This window comes from Dendrobates tinctorius, unplaced genomic scaffold, assembly GCF_039654945.1.
Source record: "Dendrobates tinctorius isolate UK_male_01 unplaced genomic scaffold, ASM3965494v1 ptg000011l, whole genome shotgun sequence".
NCBI lineage: Eukaryota > Metazoa > Chordata > Amphibia > Anura > Dendrobatidae > Dendrobates > Dendrobates tinctorius.
The window spans coordinates 69,989,839-70,014,853 of record NW_027361679.1 but is presented as its reverse complement, the minus strand read 5'-3'; the positions used below and the strand labels follow the sequence as shown (position 1 = coordinate 70,014,853).

At 40.6% G+C, this 25,015-nt stretch overlaps 1 protein-coding gene across 1 annotated transcript in view; it reads left to right on the top strand.

Annotated features, from left to right (window-relative positions):
- The window catches only part of KCMF1 (potassium channel modulatory factor 1), a 79,992-nt gene extending 55,432 nt beyond the window's left edge, over positions 1–24,560 (top strand). Inside the window, exons 2-7 of the mRNA XM_073543153.1 lie at positions 4,026–4,193; positions 8,924–9,063; positions 20,162–20,263; positions 21,699–21,873; positions 22,836–23,118; positions 23,849–24,560. Of these exons, the coding sequence (XP_073399254.1) occupies positions 4,026–4,193; positions 8,924–9,063; positions 20,162–20,263; positions 21,699–21,873; positions 22,836–23,118; positions 23,849–24,110 (1,130 nt within the window). The 3' untranslated portion in view covers positions 24,111–24,560. The remainder of the gene's footprint in view (positions 1–4,025; positions 4,194–8,923; positions 9,064–20,161; positions 20,264–21,698; positions 21,874–22,835; positions 23,119–23,848) is intronic.
- The last annotated feature ends 455 nt before the right edge of the window (positions 24,561–25,015 follow it).

The following is a 25,015-nucleotide window of genomic DNA, read 5'->3' as shown; positions in this document are numbered from 1 at the left end:
GAGCACAGTTACATGCAGATTATGCAGCAAGAGAAGTAATGAAAAACCCCTAAGGGTGTGTGCACATGCTGCGGATCTGCAGCGGTGTTGGCCCTGCGGATGCACAACAGAAACTGTACAGTACCATAATATCCTATGGGAAATGGAAACCGCAGTGCAGACGGTGCGGATTTATCCGTGCGGATTTGCTGCAGTTTTTAATCCGCAGAAAGAATGGACATGTCCATTCTGCGGATTCCGCTGCGGTTTACCATCTCCTCCATTGTAGAGGTGAAAAACCGCAGGCTAAACCGCAGATGTACCGCAGGTCTTTTTACCTGCGGATTTTTCAAAATCCGCGCGGATCAATCCGCAGCAGAATCCACAGCGTGTGCACACCCTAAAACTAGTGAGATATAAAAAATTACTTTCCTGTTAATTTCCTGCTGCTCCAATGCTGATGTTCCAGTGACTCTGCTGGTCAATTTCCTGGAACAGTGCCATGTTGTACAACCACATGACCACTGAAGTTAATGACTGGTCATTGTCTGCTACATTTACGTGGATGCAAGCCACTTAAAGTAATCATGGCAGTACGAATTGATTTACAGGACACTAGTCCAGCAACCACGTCGGTAGTCTATGCCTGCCAGACTGGCCCTGCAATATGCCTACCTGTCAGCATTTCCGGCTCCTCTTTTGATTTGTAGTCCTGGCATGATTTTGTCATTGTTACATATGCATGACGTTGTACCAGGACTTCAAATCAAAAGCGGAGCCATATACCATCACTGACCGCCCCGGGTGAGTATAATAAATCTTGTTTTCTTATCTTTCAGGTTAGATCGGGGGGTTTATCTACAAGCATTCTAGAATGCTGACGATAAGCCCTAAAAGGCAGTGGCCGCGGCTCATAGCTCAAAAACGAGATGACAGGTTCCCTTTAATAATGCTCTTAATCATATAAAGAGAATAATGGGAAATTTTCTTAGCGCACCTACAGCTACTGGGAGACAGAATGTAATACAGAGCCTAGCTTACGAAAAGAAGTGTCTTTAAAGGGGTTGTTTAGCCTTCAGGCCACAAGTCTGCAGTCATTCTGTGACCACAGATTTGTGAATCCTCATATTGTGCTCGCAGTGAGGATTCTCCGAAGCCAGAGCCGGAAGCAAGCGGGCACATGACTGCAAGTATGTGTTTTGCGTACTTCCAACCACATTGCAACTACACTTGAATTGAGCCAGGTCGTGGCCGACTATTTAGATTGTGACCACGAGCATTGGAGAATCCTCAAAGCGTACAGTGTGCGCGGTGTGTTGATTCGGAAGTCTGCAGCCACATTGTGACTGTAGACTTGTAGCCTAACATCGGACAACCTATAAACTGGACCTCAATCAATTTTTCTAAATTTAAACAAAGTAGCTACTCAAATTGCCACTTCCCCTCTCTTTCTGGGATAGTTTTTTTTTTTTTGTTATATATGCCTTTCCGTCCCAAAGTTGTACACCCCACAGTAAGGCTGTGTGCACACATTGCGTTTTCGCAGCGTTTTTCCGTTGCAGAATCGCCGTGAAAACGCATCCCATGCAATTCTATGGGATTCCGCAATGCTGTGCTAATGCTGCGGATTTTTCCGCTGCGAAATCGCATAGCGGAAAAATATGCGCAGCAGGCTCATTCTTTTTGTGGAGTCGCGGCGATTCCACACCCATAGGAAAGCATTGATCCGCTTACTTTCCGCATGTGGCTATGCCCACCATGCGCAATGTAATCCGATCATGTGTGGATGGTACCCAGGGCCTGGAGGAGAGGAGACTCTCTCCTCCAGGCCCTGGGTACCATAATCCTGTAAAAAATACAATAAAAATAAAAAATAGAGATATAATCACCCTCCGGTGGCCCCTGAAGTCCTTCCCACCACTCTCCCGGCATCTTCCGGTCCTAGTAATGCTTTGCGCGAATGACTGCTAATGACGTCGCGCTCTCGTGAGCGTGATGTCATCTCGGGTCCTTCGCGCAAAGCATTACTGGGACCGGGAGTGCCGCAGAGCAGATCGGAGGCCATCGGAAGGTGAGAATAATGATATTTTTTTATTATTTTTAACATCCTATCACTTTTCCAAGCGATGCTTGAAATGGCTTTGAATGCGAAAGCGAAAAACGCTTGTTTTTCGCGGGAAAAGCGCATGCGGGAGTTGCGGAAATTTCTGCAGCATTTCTGCACATGTGCACATAGCATAATAGTTTTTCCTTCAACCAACTGGGCGTATACCACAGAACTTCTCTGTGGGCGTTTACCTTTTATCCTCTGAAGCTGGCAAATCAAAACAGAAGTTCTATGGTAAGGGAAGATTTGCATGTTTATTGCTCAGGGACATAACTTTGCAACAGACGACCACAGGAAAAAAAAATAAAAACTGTTCCTGAAATATTGGATTAGCAGCAATTAGAAGAGGTACTTAAAATAAATAAAAATCCAGTGAGAGATCCTCTTTAAGGCTACAGTTATTTTCATATCTGTATCAGAGGCTCAGTTTTATTCCATACGGCCTCCCAATAACAGTAAGTTCTATAGGAAGAACTCCCAGCAACAGATGTATCCTTACATTATTTATTGTAGTCTGAACATCTGCTCCCTGGCATATCCACAGCCATGTTTGCATTTATATGATCAATAGTTAATATAGTGCCACTTTTAATAATTTATAGATTAGGGTCACTTTCTATTAGCCAAAGCAGAGAACTACTGCAAAGCACATTTAACCCTTTAGGGTATGTGCACACGTTGAGTATTTGCTAGCAGAAATTGCTGCAAGGTTTCTGCATCTCTTGGCAGCAAAAACGCTGTGGCAAAAACTTTTGGTTTTGTTCCATTTTTGCATGCGGTTTTTATGCCTTTTTGAACAGCACTGAATACTTCTTGGAGCTAAATGAAGATATTTTAAAAAAGGTTTAGTGATGTAATTTCCTTGTTCAACCCCTTCTTTTTCATGCTTATTTGCCCTGTCCCAGGCTAAATATACCAGCCATCAGCTGCCCCAGAAATAGCACTTCAAATTTGAAGCACCAGTTCTTTCACTTTGAGTCAGGACTTCAGGAAGATCCTGGGCTGTCACATCGGTGTAATGGGATTTCAGAGGTTGGTGTTGGCATTTGTCGCTGACACCAAACCCTAGGTTTAGTAATGAAAAGATGTCAGCCAGACACCCTCATTAATAAACCTGTAAGTAAAGGTTTAAATAAACACACACACCGAGAATATAGAATCATAGCATGCTGCGATTGTCCTCGTATATCGTCCGAAAGTCGCCAATGCAAGTCATTGGTTGTGAGAAAAATAAAATTGCACGTCACTTGGACCATGCAAGTTCCGTCCCGACAAAATAGAATAGATGTATACACATAGATATAAAGATATCAGTCACATATATAATTAGTACAGTGCATGTGAAGCTTACTATACATGTATTTAATAAATTATTTTTCTTAAAAAAAAAAAAAAAAAGTGTGGCCTCACGTGTAATTTTCATAACCAACAGAGGGAAAGCAGACAGCTGGGGACAGATGTTTATAGCCTGGGAAGAGGGTAATACCCATGGATCTTCCCAGGCTATTAATATCAGTTCACAGCTGTAATCTTAGCCTTTCCTGGTTATTACAATGGGGAATCCCCCCACATTGTGACCCAAAAAAAATGTACTGATCATGTGCACAGCACTTCAGGATCCTCATTGACTTTGCTGGCATAAGGATTTCCTAGCGTTTTTGGGCCAACTCTGTGAGGGAAAAAACACACCAAAAACGCACCTTGTGCACACATCCTTAGAAGAAACATGATGGCTATTCAATTGACATTGGGTAGTGTGTTATGATTACTTTATCCTGTAGGAGGTAGTAATGAATACTTGTGTGCTTCTGGGGAATTGCAACTGAACATGATGGTCCCATCCCAGCAGCACCCCCTCTGTGATTAGAACTCTTTAGGCTCTTTATATTTAGTGTTATTGTTACTTTCCATTTCTAACCTAGTTATTTGTATTATATAGGTGTCAGCTGCGATGCATGTTTAAAAGGAAACTTCAGAGGCAGACGATACAAGTGCTTAATTTGCTATGACTATGACCTTTGTGCATCTTGCTATGAAAGTGGCGCAACAACAACAAGACACACAACTGACCATCCAATGCAGTGCATATTAACAAGGGTAGACTTTGGTAAGAATGCTTTTATTCCTATTTTTCACCATTGTTGGAAATCATTGTGAATGTATCCTCTGGCCTGCTGGCCCATAATATTAGATGTTCTCAGTAAATTAAAATTTTTTCGTATTCGGCCTATAAGAAATGCAACCCCCGCCCCCACAAAAAAAAAAAAAAAAACACTTCTTATTGTAATATAATGAAAATGCATACTAGTTTTTCCAAAGTTATAGCCAAAATCCTGCGTATAGGGGCTCTGAACTTTTTACTACACTAGGCTGAACCTCTCACATCAGTGACTATGTTGTTAAAGGGTTTTCCGGGCTAAACAGAAATTTTTCCAGTCATTGTGCAGATTGTAGAATCCTGACCATGTACATTATGCACACTGTCAAGAGTCCAATCTATTGCCAGCTTAAGCTATTTGTGGTACAGTGCCGTACGAAAGTATTCAGCTCCCTGGAACTTTTCAACCTTTTCCCACATATCATGCTTCAAACATAAAGATACCAAATATAAATTGTTGGTGAAGAATCAACAAGTGGGACACAATTGTGAAGTTGAACGAAATGTAATGGTTATTTTAAATTTTTGTGGAAATTCAAAAACTGAAAAGTGGGGCGTGCAATATTATTCGGCCCCATTACTTTCAGTGTAGCAAACTCACTCCAGAAGTTCATTGTGGATCTCTGAATGATCCAATGTTGTCCTAAATGACTAATAATGATAAATGTAATCCACCTGTGTGTAATCAAGTCTCCGTATAAATGCACCTGCTCTGTGATAGTCTCATGGTTCTGTTTGATGCACAGAGAGCATCATGAAGACCAAGGAACACAACAGGCAGGTCCGTGATACTGTTGTGGAGACGTTTAAGGCCGGATTTGGATACCAAATGATTTCCAAAGCTTTAAACATCCCAAGGAGCACTGTGCAAGCGATCATATTGAAATGGAAGGAGTATCATACCATTGCAAATCTACCAAGACATAAACCAGTGGTTCCCAAACTCCAGTCCTCGCGGACCCCAAGATGTCATGTTTTCAGTATTTACATAGTGTTACACATGTGAGAGAATTCCTGATGCCTTGATGATACATCCATCACCTGTGAAATAGTAAGGAAATCCTGAAGACATGACATGTTAGGCCTCTTTCACACATCCGTTCGTCTCCATCAGTCAAAATCCGCTGTTTTGCAAAAAAAAAAAAAACTGATCCGCCATTTTTCTTGGCGGAGCCGGGTTTTTTTTTTTTTCCCATTGACTTGAATTATCGGCGGATCTTGACGGATGGTCATCCATTGGATCCGTTTTTTTACGGATCCACCAAAATTTTGGCGTCCGCTGACATGACTGGACGGACAATGAAACTTTTTTTTTTTTTGGCTGGCCGGATCCGCATTTTTCACTGCGCATGCCCGGAAGAATTCCCTTTGGTAGAAAGTTAACCCTAAACCACCCAGTTCTGGCGGCGGAAAAAATCTCTCGTCAAAACAACGGTCCGGTGCCACCCGTTTCATTCAATCCGCCTACGGATCCATTTTCCGCCATTTTAGCGGATTTCGACTGAGTTGAAAAACGGTTGTGTGAAATAGGCCTTAAGGTCCGTGAGGACTGGAGTTTTTGAAACACTGCTCTAAACTGTCATCTCAAACGAGAAGACTGATCAGAGGTGCAGCCAAGAGGCCCATGATCAGGTGGGACAGTCTGTCCATAGGACAACAATCTCAGTCGTACACTGCACAAATCTGGCATTTATGGAAGAGTGGCAAGAAGAAAGCCATTTCTCAAAGATATCCATAAAAAGTGTTGTTTAACGTTTGCAACAAGCCACCTGGGAGACACCAAACATGTGGAAGAAGGTGCTCTGGTCAGATGAAACCAAAATCGAACTTTTTGACAACAATGCCAAGCGATATGTTTGGTGTAAAGGTAACACAGCTCATCACCCTGAACACACTATCCCCACTGTCAAACATGGTGGCGGCAGCATCATGGTTTGGGCCTGCTTCAGCAGGGACAGGGAAGATGGTTAAAATTGATGGGAAGATGGATGGAGCCAAATACAGGACCATTCTTGAAAACCTGTTGGAGTCAGCAAAAGACCTGAGACTGGGACGGAGATTTGTCTTCCAACAAGACAATGATTCCAAACATAAAGCAAAACCTACAATGGAATGGTTCACAAATAAACGTATCCAGGTGTTAGAATGGCCAAGTCAAAGTCCAGACCTGAATCCAATCGAGAATCTGTGGAAAGAGCTGAAAACTGCTGTTCACAAACGATCTCCATCAAACCTCGCTGAGCTCGAGCTGTTTGCCAAGGAAGAATGGGCAAGAATTTCAGTCTCTCCATGTACAAAATTGATAGAGACATACCCCAAGTGACTTGCAGCTGTAATCGCAGCAAAAGGTGGCGCAACAAAGTATTAAGTTAAAGGGACCGAATAATAATGCACGCCCCACTTTTCAGTTTTTGAATTTCCACAAAAATTTAAAATAACCAATAAATTTCGTTCAACTTCACAATTGTGTCCCACTTGTTGATTCATCTCCAAAAATTTACATTTTGTATCTTTATGTTTTGAAGCATGATATGTGGGAAAAGGTTGAAAAGTTCCAGGGAGCCGAGTACTTTCGCAAGGCATTGTAACTTCCAAGCTATCTACCTCTTCCTCATTCAATGTTCTTTGGAGAGAAGGCGATTTAGAATCTACAAATGCTTCTCACTAAATTAGAATATCATTGAAAAGTTTATATATTATGAGTTTCACTTTTTTTGTATTGAAGAACTGATATTCTGATTTAGTGAGAATCACTTGTAGTTGCCATTCTGCAAATCGCGTACTTGTGGCAATCAATCAACAGAGCAGAATCTTGACAGTACATATAATGCACGCTGTCAACATTCTGCGATCTGTAGTCTCAATGACTGCAGAAACTTGTTCAACCAGGAAACCCCCCCCCTTTTTTTTTCCTGCTTTTGTTTTTTGTTAACACAAATTTTCAGCTTTGTATTACAGTACCAGCAAAGTCGGAGATTTCAGAAATCTCATGCACACAGCTTTTTTTTTTTTTTTTCTTTGTCCTCCGGATTTTGTGCTTTGCTTGTTTTTGCAGAATAGAGCATGTCTCTTTCAAAGTTTTTTACCCATTGAAAGTAACAGATGTTGCAATAACATATATCCAGGTATCAGGTTTTGCTGTGTTTTTTTTGTGCCAAAACCTTATGAAGCAGAATGATTTTTTTTTTTTTTTTTTTTGGCAACTAAAGTTTATCAGCATGCACAAAAGACAAATTTGCAGCAAAAAAACTAGCAAAAGCTGCAGAAACGCCACATGTGAACATAACTTAATGTTGTTAATGTGTTACTACTTGGCAGAGAGAACACAGATTGATGCTGCGAGCAGGTTGTCTGATGTGTGCATTCATGGCCAAAAGTTTTGAGTGGTTCAAACTTTGGATTTGATTTCACAAAAATTGCAGCTTCAGTGTTTTTCAATCGTTTAGTCAGATTTTTGTATTTTAAGTTTATACACTTTTACAGAAAAATATTCTTTAAAACTTCTGCAATTTGCTCTAATTAGTGTTTGGAGTTTATTACAATTTCTTTATTTTTGTTTGTCCACCGGCTTTTTGAGGATTAACCACAGGTTCTCAATGGATTTAACATCTGGGGAGTGTCCTTGCAATGGACCCAACATTTTTTTTTTTTCCACCCAGCAACTTGGTGATCACCTTTACCTTTGGCATGGGGCTCAATCATGCGTGAAATGTTCATCACCAAATCCTGAATTGGTGGGAGAAGTTTCTATTGGAGGATGTTTAGATAGCATTCTTTATTCATGGCTCCATTTTTATGAAAAATTGTGAGTGAGCACATCCCCACACATGAATGGTCTCAAGAGGTTTTACCGTTGATATGACACAGGACTCACGTTAGTGCTCACCTTTTCTTCTCTGGACAAACAGTCTGAAGGGGCTTCATCAGAGCAAATATCGTTTACATCAGTCCTGTGCAGTTTAATCCCTGTACTTCATGCAGAATGTCATTTTGTCCATGATGCTTTTCTTGGGAGAGAAGTGACTTCTTTACTGTCCTCTTGAAACCAGGCCAGCCTCCAAAAGCCTTTGTCTCGCTGTGCATGCAGATGCACTGACACCTGCCTGCTGCCATTATGGGGCAAGCGCTGCACTGACGTTGAATCTATCCTTACTTGAAGGAAACTGTCCTGGCACCTGCTAGACTTTCTTGGAAGCCCTGAAGTAGTCTTTGCATTTATTTAACTTCTCTCCTTGAATGGCATTTTTGTGATTAAGTTAATTTTCGTGGCAAGGACCTTGCATTTTTTTGTTTTGTAGTCCATCTGATCCGAAGCAGAAAACTTTGTGAAAACCAAAATTTGTGTTGGTCTTGAAACTTTTGGCCATCTGCTGTATGTGTCTTCGACTTGAATCTTCAGCAAACAGAGTTGTGAAATCTTCACTCCATTTCACTAGTTTCAATTTAATCTTTTTTTTGTGTAGAGGGGGGGGATTTAGTAGTTATGTTTCATGGATACAATTTCTTTGTTAAAGGACAATTTATATGAGAAATGGACCACTGCTTGGCAGCCTTATGGGCAATATCTGCAGTTAGGTGGTAACACATTAAATATGAATCCATTATATTCTGTGGCAATTTAAATTATGACTGCTTCCTGTTTTGAAGTTCATTTTCAGCAGCAGATATTTTCTTCACAGATTTATACTATGGTGGGGAAGCTTTCTCAGTTGAGCAGCCACAGTCTTTTACTTGTCCTTATTGTGGTAAAATGGGTTATACTGAGACCTCTCTACAAGAGCATGTGACTTCAGAGCACGCAGAGACCTCAACAGAAGTGGTAAGTCGATGCAATATTGTCCTAAATCAAAGAATATCATAGCTCTGATTCCGTTATTATTACGGTATTTTTTTTTTATAACTTAATTTTTGTTTCAAAAATAAAATTACAGAATAACACACCATAGAATTCAAAATATTAGCAAACAAGTTGCATAGATTGACTGAATCAGTAACAATGAGTAAACTGAACACTGAAAAGTTCACATTTTACAATTAAATGTGGACTATAACCAGACCAGCCAAGATAGTGATACATAAGAAGAGGGAGAAGAATTGAAGAGGAGTTCTGGTTCTACACCTACTACATACTTTTCGTAACCATGTACAGTATATACTCGTGTATAAGCCGACCCGTGTATAAACCGACCCCCCCCCCCCACACACACACAATTTTGCCACAAAAAACTGGGAAAACTTATTGACTTGTGTATAAGCCGAGGATGGAATCCGTAGACTATGCCCCCATATGCTGCTCCATAGATTATGCCCCCATATGCTGCTCCATAGATTATGCCCCCATATGCTTCTCCATAGTTTATGCCCTCATATGCTTCTCCATAGTTTATGCCCTCATATGCTTCTCCATAGTTTCTGCCCCCCATATGCTGCTCCATAGAATATGCCCCCATATGCTGCTCCGTAGAATATGCCCCCATATGCTGCTCCGTAGAATATGCCCCCATATGCTGCTCCGTAGAATATGCCCCCTTATGCTGCTCCATAGACTATGCCCTCTTATGCTGCTCCTAAGAATATGCCCCCATATGCTTCTCCATAGAATATGCCCCATATACTGCTCCATAGACTATGCCCCCATATGCTGCCCCATAGAATATGCCCCCATAGACTATGCCCCATATGCTGCCCCATAGATTATGCCCCCATATACTGCTCCATAGACTATGCCCCCATATACTGCTCCATAGACTATGCCCCCATATACTGCTCCATAGACTATGCCCCCATATACTGCTCCATAGACTATGCCCCCATATAATGCTCCATAGACTATGCCCCCATATAATGCTCCATAGACTATGCCCCCATATAATGCTCCATAGACTATGCCCCCATATGCTGCCCCATAGACTATGCCCCCATATGCTGCCCCATAGACTATGCCCCCATATGCTGCCCCATAGAATATGCCCCCATATGCTGCTCTGCAGAATATGCCCCCATATGCTGCTCTGCAGAATATGCCCCATATGCTGCAAAAAAAAAGGCACACTCACCTCTCCTGGGTCCACCGCCGCTGTCTGCCGCTTCTTGTGTCAGCCAGCAGAAGGGCGGCACGCACTAATCACGTCACCTGCCCCCTGCTGCCTAAAACGTCACTGACACAGGATGCAGCACAGACAGCAGTGAGCAGCGATGGACCGGGGGACAGGTGAATATCGCTATACTCACCCATCCTGCCGCGGTCTCTGCAGCCTCGCTCACTTCTCCACTGTTTCCCTTCCCTTCCTGTCTTCAGCGGTCACGTGGTACCGCTCATTACCATTCATGAGTGGTAATGAGCGGCACCACGTGACCGCTGAAGACAAGAAGGGAGACAGTGGAGAAGCAAGCGATGCTGCAGAGACCGTGGCAGGACAGAAAAATGGGCTGAAAATCTCGGCTTATACACGAGTATATACGGTACATTAAAATTCCCTTTGTACCGTTTGTGTCCCAAGGGGCTCAGATCGCTCTGTTATTTAATAGAGCTGTGAGATATTCCATACTTGGCACATCCTATACATACTTTATTAACTTTGTATTTGATGGAGGTAGAGTTAATTATCACTTATGAGCTATCAGACACATACATAAGTATTTGATCTCTTGCTGATTTTGTAAGTTTGCCCACTGACAAAGACATCAACAGTCTATAATTTTAAGGGTAGGTTAATTTTAACAGCGAGCGATAGAATATCAAAAATAAAATCCAGAAAATCACGTATAAATTATATAAATGTATTTGCATTTTGCCGTTAGAAATAAGTATTTGATCCCCTACCAACCATTAAAGGGAATCTGTCACCCTTATTTTCGGCTTGCGGCTGCCGGCATAGACATCGGGGGCTTATCTACAGCAGTCTGTAATGCTGTAGATAAGCCTCCAATGTAACCTGAAAGAGAAGAAAAACACGTTATATTATACTCACCGGGGTGGGCGGTCCGGTCCGATAGGCGTTGCGGTCCGGTCCGACGCCTCCCTTCTTCATGCGATGACGTCCTCTTCTCCCGTCCTGTAATGGCTGCGGCGCAAGCGCACTGCTCTGCACTGTTGAGGGCAGAGCAGAGTCCTGCAGTGCGCAGGTGTCACGAGAGGTCCGGCGCCTGCACACTGCAGAATTCTACTCTGCCCTCAACAGGGCAGAGCAGTGCACTTGCGCCACAACCATTACAGGACGGGAGAAGATGACGTCATCGCATGAAGAAGGGAGGCGTCGGACCGGACCAGACCGCCCACCCTGGTGAGTATAATATAAACGTGTTTTTCTTCTCTTTCAGGTTACGTCGGAGGCTTATCTACAGCATTACAGAATGCTGTAGATAAGCCCCTGATGTCTATGCCGGCAGCTAATAGGGCACAAAAAGGGTGACAGATTCCCTTTAAGAGTTCTGGCTCCTACAGACCAGTTAGACGCTCCTAATCAACTCATTACCTGCATTAAAGACAGCTGTCTTACATAGTCACCTTTTATAAAAGACACCTGTCCACAGACTTTCTGACGCTAACCTCTACAACATGGGCAAGACCAAAGAGCTTTCTAAGGATGTCAGGGACAAGATCATAGACCTACACAAGGCTGGAATGGGCTACAAAACCATATGTAAGACGCTGGGTGAGAAGGAGACAACTGTTGGTGCACTAGTAAGAAAATGGAAGAAATACAAAATGATTATCAATCAACATCGATCTGGGGCACCATGCAAAATCTCACCTCGTTGGGTATCCTTGATCATGAAGGTGAGAGATCAGCCTTTGCGCGACAAAAATGATTGATTTTGGCCATATTTTCACGTGGAGTAAAAAACGCAATAATCAAAGAGGAGCCCGCAACCAAAAAATGTTTAAATAAAAACGCACTAATATGGACGGATGGACTACGGATTCTGAATCTAGTAATAATGAAGACCAGATGGAAGCAAGCAACAGTTCCTCAACTATCAATGCAGAAACACCACTCCCTTTAGCAAAACAAGAAGAGGGGGAAAATATCATAATTGTGGGGACAAAACGATAACATGTGTCTTGGAGGAAATAATGACCTCTGCTGAAAACCAAATTTTGAACGTTACTCTGAAACACCTGACAGAGGCTCACAGAATTTTTATACACCTGAACCGTTTAATCTGGCTGAGTTTAACATCGATCTATTTAAAAGTACAAGAAAGTTGCATCTAATTAAAGCTTTTTCCAACAGGACTTCTGATAATGCTCCTGACACTTTAGAAGGAGAAATTCCAACTACCATTGGTAGCCTGGGTTTCATGGCAGAATCTGTAGATTGCAGAGGAGATGCCGCTCTATTGTTGAGTCTATCAAAGGGAGACTAGTCCGATTCAAGTAGCGACGGTGCCCCTACCTCCTTTGTACCATTTAAAGGAGGCATACAGTCTAATTATATGCTACCTATTTCACCTGGAAATATGATTGATTTATTTGAAGAGATGGTTATAAAGGATGTAGAAGCGTTGTTTTGCAAACAACCTAAAAGCTATTTGAACCCATCTGAAACAAAAGCCCTTAATGAAATGAAGAAATGGGATAATGTTATTTTCAGAAAGGCATATAAAGGGGGTAACCTAGTTCTTTTGGAAAGGGATTATTATATGTTTGAGGCTCTGACACAATTAAATCACAAAATGTATTTATTTTTATTTATTTTACTCATTTATATAGGGCCATTAATTCCACAGCGCTTTACAGACATTATTGGCCTATATATTACCTATATTGCATTGGATAGAGATCCTACCCAGAATTTTAAAAATAAATTAAGAACATTTCTGAGGAAATATGTAGAAAGAGGATCCTGTCTAAGAAAAGGGCTTAGAAATTATAACCCGAATATCCCGAAAAAACCACATTGGTACAGCATCCACAAAATTCACAGATTTAAACAAATACCGCAAGGTTGCCCAATTATCTCAGGAATTAATTCACTAAAGGAACCACTCTCTCAATACCTTGATTGGTTTATTAAAACCTTTGTTAAAACCCATTCCATCTTTTTTTAAAGGATTCAGGTGATTTTTTTTTTAAAGAAATAGAAGATCTTGTCTATGTACCCGTATTCCACAGAAAAAGGGTATTGAAGTGATAAGTAAAATTCTATCTAATGCTAAGAAAAGACAGGAATATATTTGTTTCAGAATCCTTGGAGTTTGTATTGTCTCACAATGCATTTAACTTCTTAGATAAATGGTACCTGCAACAGGTTGGTTCAGCAATGGGTACACCTGTTGCATGTGTTTTGCTCATTTATTCTTGGCATTTTTTGAAGAATATATTTTGGGAATATCTAATCCATATTTAAAACGTGCAAACTTTTTTGAGGTTTGTGGATGATATTTTTATAGTGTGGGATGTTACACAAAGTGAATTTTTTAAATTTGTGGATTATCTGAATGCATCTAATACAGAAAATATGCGTTTCGCAGCTTGTTTCGGGGGAATACCGTAATTTGGAATTTCTTGATGTTTAACGTAATATCGTTGATGGCAACATTATTTCCAGAGTCTTTAGAAAACCCATGGCTACTAATATGATGCTTCATTATAACAGTGCACACTCAATACATACAAGAAAGCTTACCATACATTCAGATGCAGAGATTAAGGAAGATAAATCACAACGAAATTTTTTTTAAAAACAAATAGCAGAATTAAAAAACAGATTTGTAGAAAGAGGTTATCCATCCATGATATTAAAACAAAGCACATAACGAAGTAAAAAAAAAAAAAAAAATCACAAAAAGATTTGTTATATTGCAATAAGTATACAAATAAAGAAAAAAAATTAATGGGTGAAGAAACGCTGAAATTTATTTAATTTCAAGCATAATCCTGGTGAAAATATTGTATATGTGGCTATACGAAAAAATTGGAAATTCCGACAAGGAGATAAAGACTTGCAAAAAAAAAAGCTTTGCTAAACCTAGTTTTTCATATCGTAGAAAAGCTATCAAGGTCATACATTGGTCCACAATCGTTAGTCACCCTCTGATCAAAATTGGTTAAAGACAAACTAAAGGGCAATTTTGGTAACTCTGAGCTGTCACTTGCATCATATCCGGAATCCTCTTCGCATAGGACCAGTTACCCTCAAATTGTCCGATTTAAATTCCTGCAAAACTAATTTTGTAGTTTATATTATTTTTTTGTCCCTGTTACTACTTTTATATAGGGAACACAATTAGACCATTATCCACCAGGTTTTGTGAGCATTATTGCTCAATAAAATCAGGGAAAGGGTCATTAAGGCTGATACGCCACATACAGGAAAAACATGAGTCAAACCCAGAAATGTTAAGATTTGCAGGTTTAGTAGTCGTACCATATTCTCCACAGAAACCATAATAAGATTTTATTAAGACATGAAGCACATTGGATATTAAAAACCTATGCACAGGGGCCGCTCGATAGGACTGATTTATCGATCTTCCTCTAAAAATACATCTGATAACTTGTTGCTACCTGCTATTAAATAGTAATTACTAATTTTGATATATCATAGTTTGTTTTTTTTGTCACTGTATCTGCAAATTTTTGTTGACTAAAATGATTGTTTTCATTGGTCTACCCTATAAAAAGGAAATGACCTCATGTAATTGCTCACCTGACCTGTTGAAGCAGTCAGTCGTGAAACGGCCGTTGTGCACTTTTCCTCCCCCTGCATTCCTCTTTTTGGACCTGCACATCCACATGTCGCTTGAACACACCATGAAGGGTGTAATAAAGGACTGAATATTTTGTTTTCATTCTGGTGAGTGCCGCTGTTTTTCTCCTTTCTCGATGATTTCGGAGAGATCAGCCTAAAACTACACAGGGGGATCTTGTTAATGATCTTAAGGCAGCTGAGACCACAGTCACCAAGAAAACCATTGTCAACACATTTCACCGTAAAGGTTTAAAATCCTGCAGTGCCTGCAAGGTCCCCCTGCTCAAGAAGGCACATGTGCAGACTCGTCTGAAGTCTGCCAATGAACACCTAGATGATAACTCTTTGACATTAACTCAACTCCCCATGTTTGGAGGAAGAGAAATGCTGCCCAGGACCCAAAGAACACTGTCAAGCATGGTGGTGGAAACCTTATATTTTGGAGGTGTTTCTCTAAAGGCACAGGACTACATCACCACATTAATCGGAGAATGGAGCCATTCCCTCGTCCAGGACATTAAAAATGGGTTGTGGCTGGGTCTTCCAGCAAGACAGTGACCCAAAACATACAGCCAAGGCCACAAAGGAGTGGCTCATAAAGATGCATATAATGTCATTGAGTGGCCTAGCCAGTCTCCAGACCTTAATCCCATAGAAAACTTATGGAGGGAGTTGAAGGTCTGAGTTGCCAGGTGACAGCCTCAAAATCTTAATGATTTAGAGATAATCTGCAAAGAGGAGTGGACCAAAATTCCTCCTGACGTGTGCAAACCTCATCATCACCCACAAAAAACATCTGACTGCTGTGCTTGCCAACAAGGGTTTTGCACACCAAGTATTAAATCTTGTTTGCCAGAGGGATCAAATACTTATTTCTCACTGCAAAATGCAAATTTATATAATTTATACAATGTGATTTTCAGGATTTTATTTTTGATATTCTGTCTCTCTATATGGGATCAAATACTTATTTCCCTCACTGTAGCAGCACTGTTCATGTCATTTAAAAGTTGTCGGTTTTTATGATTGATTTTATACAGTGGGATATTATGTAGATAAAATTTAGAATCAAGGCTACTTGAAGACCAATGACTTTAATAAGCTTTGTAACAAAAGCCTAAAATACCTGTACAAGACCAGAGCAAGTGAGGTAAATCCCCCTCAGAGTTAGCACATCTTCAGCACCAGTTGGGAATATTGGGATTAAGTTTCTGTAATGGGGAAGGCGTGTGATACCAATACATAAGTAGATTATGTTGTTTTTCCCTATAGGTTAAGCATGTAGAGGTCTTGGCAAGTAATAGGGAAGAGCTCAGCCAAGTACTAAGCAAGAGGGATTCCCTCAGAAGGCTTTCCGATTTGCTTATATGAGTGTTTCAAGTGATCTTCTACATAGCGGTCCACTACTTGAACAGCTTCTTGTCATACCTCTCGCTTGGTCCCCATAAAATAATAAAACCCAGACTTAGTCTTCATGTACGATTTGTCTGAAGAAGTGGGCAATTACTTCATCGCTGACTGGATGCCGGTGTCACAACAACCCCAGGTTTGGGTTCGCCTACCAGAACAGTACCCAGACTCCATTCACTTGAATAGCGGGACTAAACATCCAGTGTTTTCCATGCTGTCATATGCATGATGACTGCTGGGCAAACACTGCCTCTGATCGGCCATGAAATCATTACTGCCAGTCAAATGACAGCATGAGCCCCCGCAGCTGCGATCAGAGGTAAAAAGTTTACCTCCGGTCACTGGCGTTGGCTGATGGGACTACTACTCCCATCAGCCTACGTGTGCTGCCACTAATAACAGCGTGAGCAGGTGCGGCGGATGGGAGTATTCGTCAGCTTGCACTCTAAATGAATAATTAAAAAAAAAAAAACCTGCTTGGGTTCCTCTGTAAATTTGATAGCCAGGCAACACTGTCAGCTGCGGACTGCAGCTCTAGCAAGAATAGAGGGGTTCCCAGGCGTGTTTTTTTTTTTTTTTTTTTTTTTTAATTTAAGTTAAATAATTAAAAAAAAAAAAAAAAAAACTGGCATGGGATTGGCATTTTTGACAACCAGCCAAGTTAAAGCTAGGGGCTGGTATTCTCATACTGGTAAGGGCCCCCCAGTCTAAAAATAGCAGTCCACAACTGCCCAATTCTGGCGCTTTGCCCGACTTTTCTCATTTGCTTTGTGTCGGTGGCATGTGGGGATGCTGTCACCTTTGTATTGTCCGGTGACATCTAGCCCAAGGTTTATTATTGGAAAAGCGTCAATAAGACACCTATCCATTACTAATCCTATAGTTATATTGTAAATAAACACACAGACAGAATAAAGTTCTTTTTTTGAAATGGAAAAAAAAAACGCACACTTTTTTACTTTATTTAAAAATAAGTTATACTCTCCTAACGCCCTTTCCACTAAAGCCAACTTCACCGGTAAAAAAAAAAATTAAATAACCTTATACCTCTCCTGTTCTTTGTTTTGTCCCATGCAGTAATCCATGTCTGGGAATAAACTGTATTCAACCTCGACCGTCCCAAAATGTGTCCGTTTTTCTCAAAGTGCTAGCGGTGATCTCACCAATGTCCTTACAGTGACCTGCAGTAACCTCGATTACGTTACCGCTAGTCACTGAAGCTGAGCTCGTGGTAGCTCATTCCCCAGTGGTTCTCAGCCTGGATGGTCGCATCTTGGCACCGTTAAAGGGAACCTGTCACCTCCCAGGGTGTTTTTAAGTAAAAGAGACACTTTCAGCAGAACTAAGGCTGCATTCTGTGAAGGTGGCTCTTATGTTTCTCATCCCTAGTTTCTCAGAGCCATCAATACAGGTCTAGATAGAGGGATAGTGAATTAGTAACACAAAAGGTGACTTTATTGTATATACACTGCTGTAATTTAATTTTAATATAACATCAACAAGGAAAGTTTCTTTCCACATCTTAGGTGATAAGCTGAGCTGCCAGTGAACTCCTGCTTCACTAAGACGCATGTAACAGGAACACAGGAGGCGGCGCACAAGAGGGAGATTATTGATGGCTCTGAGGCGGTTGACACAGGGGGAGAAAACATACCCCCTCGGACACAATGGATGTATGGCAGGGAATTTATAAAAGCCAGTATTTCAGCGATACTAGGGATGAGAAACATAAAAGCCACCTTCACAGAGTGCAGCCTTAGTGCTGCTGAAGGTGGCTCTTTTACTTAAAAGCGCCCTGGGGGGGTGTGGCAGGTTCCCTTTAAGATTGAAAACGGTTTCTACCTACACATGGATTATGACGTGGGACAGAACAACAGACAGGTGAGGGATATGGTTGGTATATATATATATATATATATATATATATATATATATATATATATATATAACTTTTTTATCGGCTTCAGTAGAATGGGCATTAGGTGAGTATAACTGTGCTTTGTTTTTAAATAAAAAGCTGTGTGTTTTATTTAAAATGAATACTTTTATTCTGGCTGTATTTCTACAATATAACTGCAAGATTAGTAATGGATAAGCATCTTATAGATGCCTCTCTGTTACTAAGGTGACGTCAACCCCACAAATATTGATCCCACTTGTCACCGCTACAGTACACGATACAGCCAGGCAAAGCGCCAGAATTTTCGCATCTAATAGATGCACCTTCTGTGGGCAGCTGCAGGTTGCTATTTTTAGGCTGGGGATGACCAATATCCATGGCCCCTTACCAGCCTGAGAATTCCAGTCCCCAGCTGTCTGCTTTAGCTGGGCTGGTTGTCAAAAATGATGCACCCCATGCAGTTTTTTTTATTTATTTAACTAATTTTAAAAAACCTCATGGGGACCCCTCTATTCTTGATAACCAGCCTTTGTAATGCTGACAGCTGAGGGTTGCAACCAGCCAGGCAAAACTGATAGCTGCGGGCTATCAAAAACACAGGGGAACCCACGCCATTTTCTATTTATTTAGAACGCAGGCACCTGCTCTCGCTGTTTGTAGCCGCAGCAGATGTGGGCTGAAGGGAGTGGAGTTGTAGTCCCATCAGCAGACACCAGTAACCAGAGGTAAATTTTTTACCTCCGATCACAGCTGCAGGGTGATGCTGTCACAGTGTGAGAACCGCACCTGTCTGACTGGCGGTAATGATTTTACCGCCAATCGGTGGCAGTCTTTTCCGCGCTGTCATGGACATGACAGCGTTAGAAACACCCGATGTTCAGGGTGCCGAACCCGAATAGTGACACTGACAGCCTGAAGTCAGTGTTCGGGGTCTGTGCCCAAGCAGTAGGTGTTTAGTTTGTTTAGGTTCGTCCATCTCTATCTGTGTAGAAAGTGCTCAAAGAGTGTACTAGGCAAGAATATGACGTAATTGAGTTGGGCAATAGTGTTAACATACGGTACATCTAGCCCACCTCTGATTTTACTTGTTAAAATGTGATTCTTGATTTTATTCCTTTTATAGGCTCAGATGAATTGGAGAATAGATGACTGTAGGCTTCTCAGTTCAATATAGGGAACTCGAAGGGGTAACATTTCAAATAGTATAGAATCTTAGGAACTATGGTAATTTTACCTGAAGAGATTCTCCCAAACGTATGTAGTGGCAGACCGTTTTATTTGTTAAGTAACCATTTGAGTTTGAATTACTGAAGGTAGTTATGTTGATTAGAATGATTTATACTTGGAAGTTAGTTGAACCTCCAGATATTTTAGAAAAGTATCTTTCCATCTATAATTATTATTTTTTTTTTTTTTTATTAACGAGTGAAATGATGTGTTGGAGACATTGACAGGGAGGGCCTGATTCCTTTATTTTATTATGTGAGTAGTCACATTGTAAACTCTTCAGTCGCTTTGGTTTCTGCTCTGACTAGATATTAAAATCTTATACGTAATTTAAGTGTAGCAAACTCTAAGCCTCTGTTCACATCACAGTGACTTTGTCTGCATCTACACAATAAATGACTCTTTCAGCACGTATGCCCAAATCCCATTTTCCATGGCTGCAGAAGTAAACCCTGACACAGTCCAGGTAAAATGTGATGTGGACATGACTTAAATGTAAAATTAATGTAGGTGTTGTATGAAAGTATGGTTGCTGAAAACTATTTTTCCAGTCTGAGTAAACATGGGTAACGAGTAACTGGCAACAAAGGACCCATCTATATTCCATTGCACAATAATTTGTTTCACTATAGCTCTCTCATCTGAAAAGTGACCTTTTTTTAAGTCCATGTTTATCTTTGCAGATTTGTCCAATTTGTGCAGCATTACCAGGGGGAGATCCAAATCACGTCACAGATGATTTTGCTGCCCACCTTACACTTGAACACAGAGCTCCCAGGGATCTAATATCCTTTTCTTAAAATTTGCAGTGTTCTAAAATTTAGCAAACTTGTTTATACCATGAATTCAGAATGTGATTGATATTTGCAAAATATATATATACCCAGTTGATCATTGAAAAGTTTTGCAGCTCTACAATATGCTTTCTGCTGCAGTTCCTCAGCATTTTAAGATCTTTGCAGCTCTTTTTCCTCTCACTATAAGGGTATGTGCAGCGGATTCTTCTGCGGATCCGCAGCGGATTTGGCCCTGCGGATCCGCAAGCAATATACAGTACCATGTTAGCCAATGGGATTTCAAAACCGCAGTGCCCACGGATTTGCTGCGGTTTTAAATCCGCAGCATGTCAGTTCTTTCTGCGGATTCCGCAGCGGTTTGACACCTGTTCCATTGTCCAGGTGTCAATCTGCAGGGTAAAACCGCAGGTCACTTTACCTGCAAATCCACGCGGAAAAATCCGCAGGTGAATCCGCACTGTTCGCACTCACCCTAAGATGCACTGTTTAGCTAGAGGTAATTGATGAAAAGCGTGGGCATTTTATAGTGACTGGAAGGCGGTGTCCTCTGTGATCGAGAGAAGACCTCCTAGAACGTCCTTCCCGATCACTGAGAACCATGCAGTGTCCCAGTTCTATCTTGTCCTGCCCAACATTGATCTGATCAGTACAGGAGACGTCACCTCTGCGTCTAGTGAACAATGCCTTCTCTAAACCAAAGTAAATGCAGTCTGGAGTTGACTCGGACATTTGAAAAGATTTTTTTTTTCTTTCCTTTTGCTGTAAGCAGCCTCCAGAAGTTTATTATTTTTTTTTTTTATGACTGTAGAGCCCATCATTTTATTATAGGGCATGTAGCAAAGATAAAGTGTAATAGAAAGACTGTAATGGTTTTATCTTTTGAATCTTGTTTTTCTGGTTTTGGATAACTATTGTCCCCCAACTGCAGTTTGTCTTTAAAAAAAAAAAACAAACCAACAAAAAAAACCCACACCCTTCCTTCTTATGCAACTTCTCCGATTCCAGTGTTGACTCTGCATCCAGTGTTTGTCTGTAGCGCTGAGGTCAGGTTGACAGCACTGCAGTCAATGAGTTCTGTGGCTTTTACAGGCAAGTCAAGCTGAACTGCTGAGCTTTGTTGACTGCAGCACTGTTGACATGACGCCAGCGCTGCAGACAATAGTAGACACCCTGGGGTAGTGGCAGAGATTCATTACTGGACCTGGGGAAGGTGATAAAAAAACAAAACAAACTGTAGCTGAACTGGGGCAGGAGATTTCTGCAACTGGTAAATCCACTTTAATGCTAAGGTATGATAAATATGTGAAGAAAGATCTTTTATTTTCTTATGTATTAAGATTGCAAACACAGAAAACGAACTAAGTTTGATAATTTACTTTTTTGGGCTGTCATTTCATTTTTGTCTTCCTTAACTGTTTCTTATGATGAATCCAGTGGAGTTCGACACGTACGAAGGATGTTTCACCCCGGCCGAGGGTTAGGTGGTCCACGAGCTCGCAGATCAAACATGCACTTTACTAGCAGTTCCACTGGAGGGCTTTCATCCTCACAGAGCTCTTACTCACCAAGCAATAGGGAAGCCATGGATCCTATAGCTGGTATGTTACCCATGTTAGAAATCTTGAACATAGTCAACAAAATAAAATCTAGCTGTTAGTGTTGTGATGCAGGGCATTGCTTTATTGAGAACACAGAAGATGGACACATTGACACAATTGCAGCATATTTTGCTGTTCTATATCTAGATACCGTATATATGTATAGATATATAATTTGTGTGTATATTTGTATATATACCGTATTTTTTTTTTGGATAAGACACTCTTTTTTTTCCTCGAAATTTGGGGGGGGGGAATGGGGGTGCGTCTTATAATGCATATATACCTTACCGGTACCGTTGCTGCAGGCCACAGGCTGAGATTGAGGGGGTGTTCGGTGGTGGTACGGGGGTGTCCGGCGGTGCTGCTGTGGGTGTCTCCCGTGCTCACCTGGCCATACCTAACGATGATTGTTTAAAAGCAATAACCCTAACAAGCTTATTAAGGTCTGAAACCTTGGTCAAAGTTATCTGCGCACACATCTCCAAGTGAATCCAAACTTTTGCTTCAGACCATTTTCCTTTTTATAATTTTTAAAATGTAAAAAATAACCAACATTTTTTTCTTCCTAAAATACAAAGGAAATGTAGTATTGTTAGAGATCATTTAATCTTCGACTTACTTAACTGTTCACAATTACAGTAACTTTGACCAAGAGGGTTCAAACTTTTACGATGGTTATATATAGAGAGATCCATTTCTATATATAAATATATATATAAATTATAATATATAAATATATGTAAACATAATTATATATCCATTTATATATATAAATTATTTGCCTTTTTAATTTTAATCTTTTCTTGGGGGTGACACTTTGTAGCTTTACAAACGTTAGTTTTTTACAGGGTTTTGGTGCCAATATTGTGTACAAGAAAACAAGTTAGTATTGTAACTTGAAGGCCACTGTACTTGTATACATTTATTATATGTTCATACTTTGTTTTCTTTTTCTACAGAGCTATTATCCCAGTTATCAGGGGTGAGGCGCTCAACGGGTGGGCAACTTAACTCCTCGGGTCCTTCTGCCTCTCAGTTGCAACAACTTCAGATGCAGTTACAGCTAGAGAGGCAGCAGGCACAAGCAGCACGGCAACAATTAGAAACCGCGCGCAACGCCACCAGGCGCAACAATGCAAGTAGTGTCACCACAACAATCACGCAATCAACAGCAGCAACCAACACATCCAATACAGAAAACAATCAGCAAACAATACAGAATTCACAGTTTCTCCTTACAAGGTATGCTTGCTTGATGGATAAGTTATGTGTTTTTCCAATATGTTCTTTAAAGATGTGTTGAGTTTGATCCATTCTCACATCATAACACCTAACTGTGAAGCTTAACCCAAACATTTAAGAGGTCTATTTCCCTGCACCGCCACAATAGGGAAAATGAAGCTTTACACAGTGTCTATCCACTGGTGTATACAGACTGAAGAGAGCCAGTGTTCCAAGGACAGAAAATGACCCTTTTTGAGTCCAATAGCTGAACATAATGCATAATTACACCTGCTTTGGAGGTGGAGATGGGCTCCCCTTATCTCTTGGGCCTCTGCATGTTTACACCAATGATATGTCCGCCCCGGTGCCCATTCATATCAATTGGTTTTATGGGTTGTGCTAACAGGACAGATTCTCCAGAGAGAGAGAGATTCTGTGTAACCAGTCTCCTCAATGGCCAAAGAATGAGAATCCTGACCTAAGGACACCTCTATATTAAATCAGAATTCACTATAGGTCATATTTTTTTTTTTTCTACACTGTAAACCACTTTAAGAATATTAAACCTATCATTTGGTTTACTAACAACTTGTGTGAAGTTTTGGGTATATTAGATTTGTGTATGATGCTCTTTGTTGACACTGTTAACATTTCATGTAGCCTATATTATTAGTCAATATGAAATCTAAAATTGACAATTTTTTCGCCTCTGATTTGACTGAATCCTTCCAATTTAACCCATTTGCAGGTTGAACGACCCGAAGATGACAGAAGCTGAGCGACAGTCTTTAGAAAGTGAAAGGGCTGATCGTAGCCTATTCGTCCAAGAGCTGCTGCTTTCCACATTGATGCAGGAAGAAAGCTCTTCCTCCGATGAGGACGAGCGGGGAGAAATAGCCGATTTTGGGGCAATGGGTTGTGTAGATATAATGCCTTTAGATGTTGCTTTAGAAAACTTAAATCTAAAAGCAAGTAATAAAGGAAACGAGCCTCCGCCACCTCCTCTTTGATGACATCCCCCTTTGCAGACAATGTCCTCTGTGCTGTAACTGCCAATGAAAGTGGACAAACAACTATCTTTGGGTTTGTTTTGGTGATTGTAATTTCCGGTCTGTCACTCTTGTTACATTGTGTACATTCAAAAAAAGGAAAAAAAATGTAAAAAAAAAAATGAATAAAAACAAAAAAATTTGAAAAGACAGAGGCAAATATATATGACAAAATCACTTAACTAATTTTTACTTCTAGCCGATATAAATAGGTAGCAGTACCAGAGGCAGCTGTCTGCTTCCTGTACCTTGACGTAAACGAAAAAAAAACTTAAAAAAAAAAAAAGCTCTCCTAATCTCCCACATTCGAACTGAACATGGAAAACAAAGTATATGGAAAAATCTCTAATGAAGCTGCTGTGTGTATTTATGAATATTAATTAATAAAACTGCTTGGATGGTTTACCATAACTACTGCATGAGGTTTTTTGCAGCGTGCATGAGGTTTTAGTGACATTGTCATTAGGGAAACAAGAGACGTAAAACTGGCTTAAATTTTAAGTCCTTAATTAAGCCATAAATCCCAAAGCTTTCCTAAACATTATTCAAAAGGTTACAGCACCCGATGACATGAAGCAGTACCCCAGACTGATGGGTTGTGGCTTTGTATCTTTTGAATAATGTGTGACTGATTTATGTTATGCAAGTTCTACAGTGGCATTAACTGAATATATTATGCCCTATAAGACAAAAGCAAAAATTGCAGCCTTTCAGATTGCTTTAAAAACAATCGAAAATGATATCTATAATCCACTTATCGTCGCATAGCGTTTCTTTCAGGTCTTTAAAAAAAGAAAAAAAGTCATTGGCTAGTGTAAACCAAATACTTGGACTTATCCAACAGAACTGATCGAAAATAATTGTAT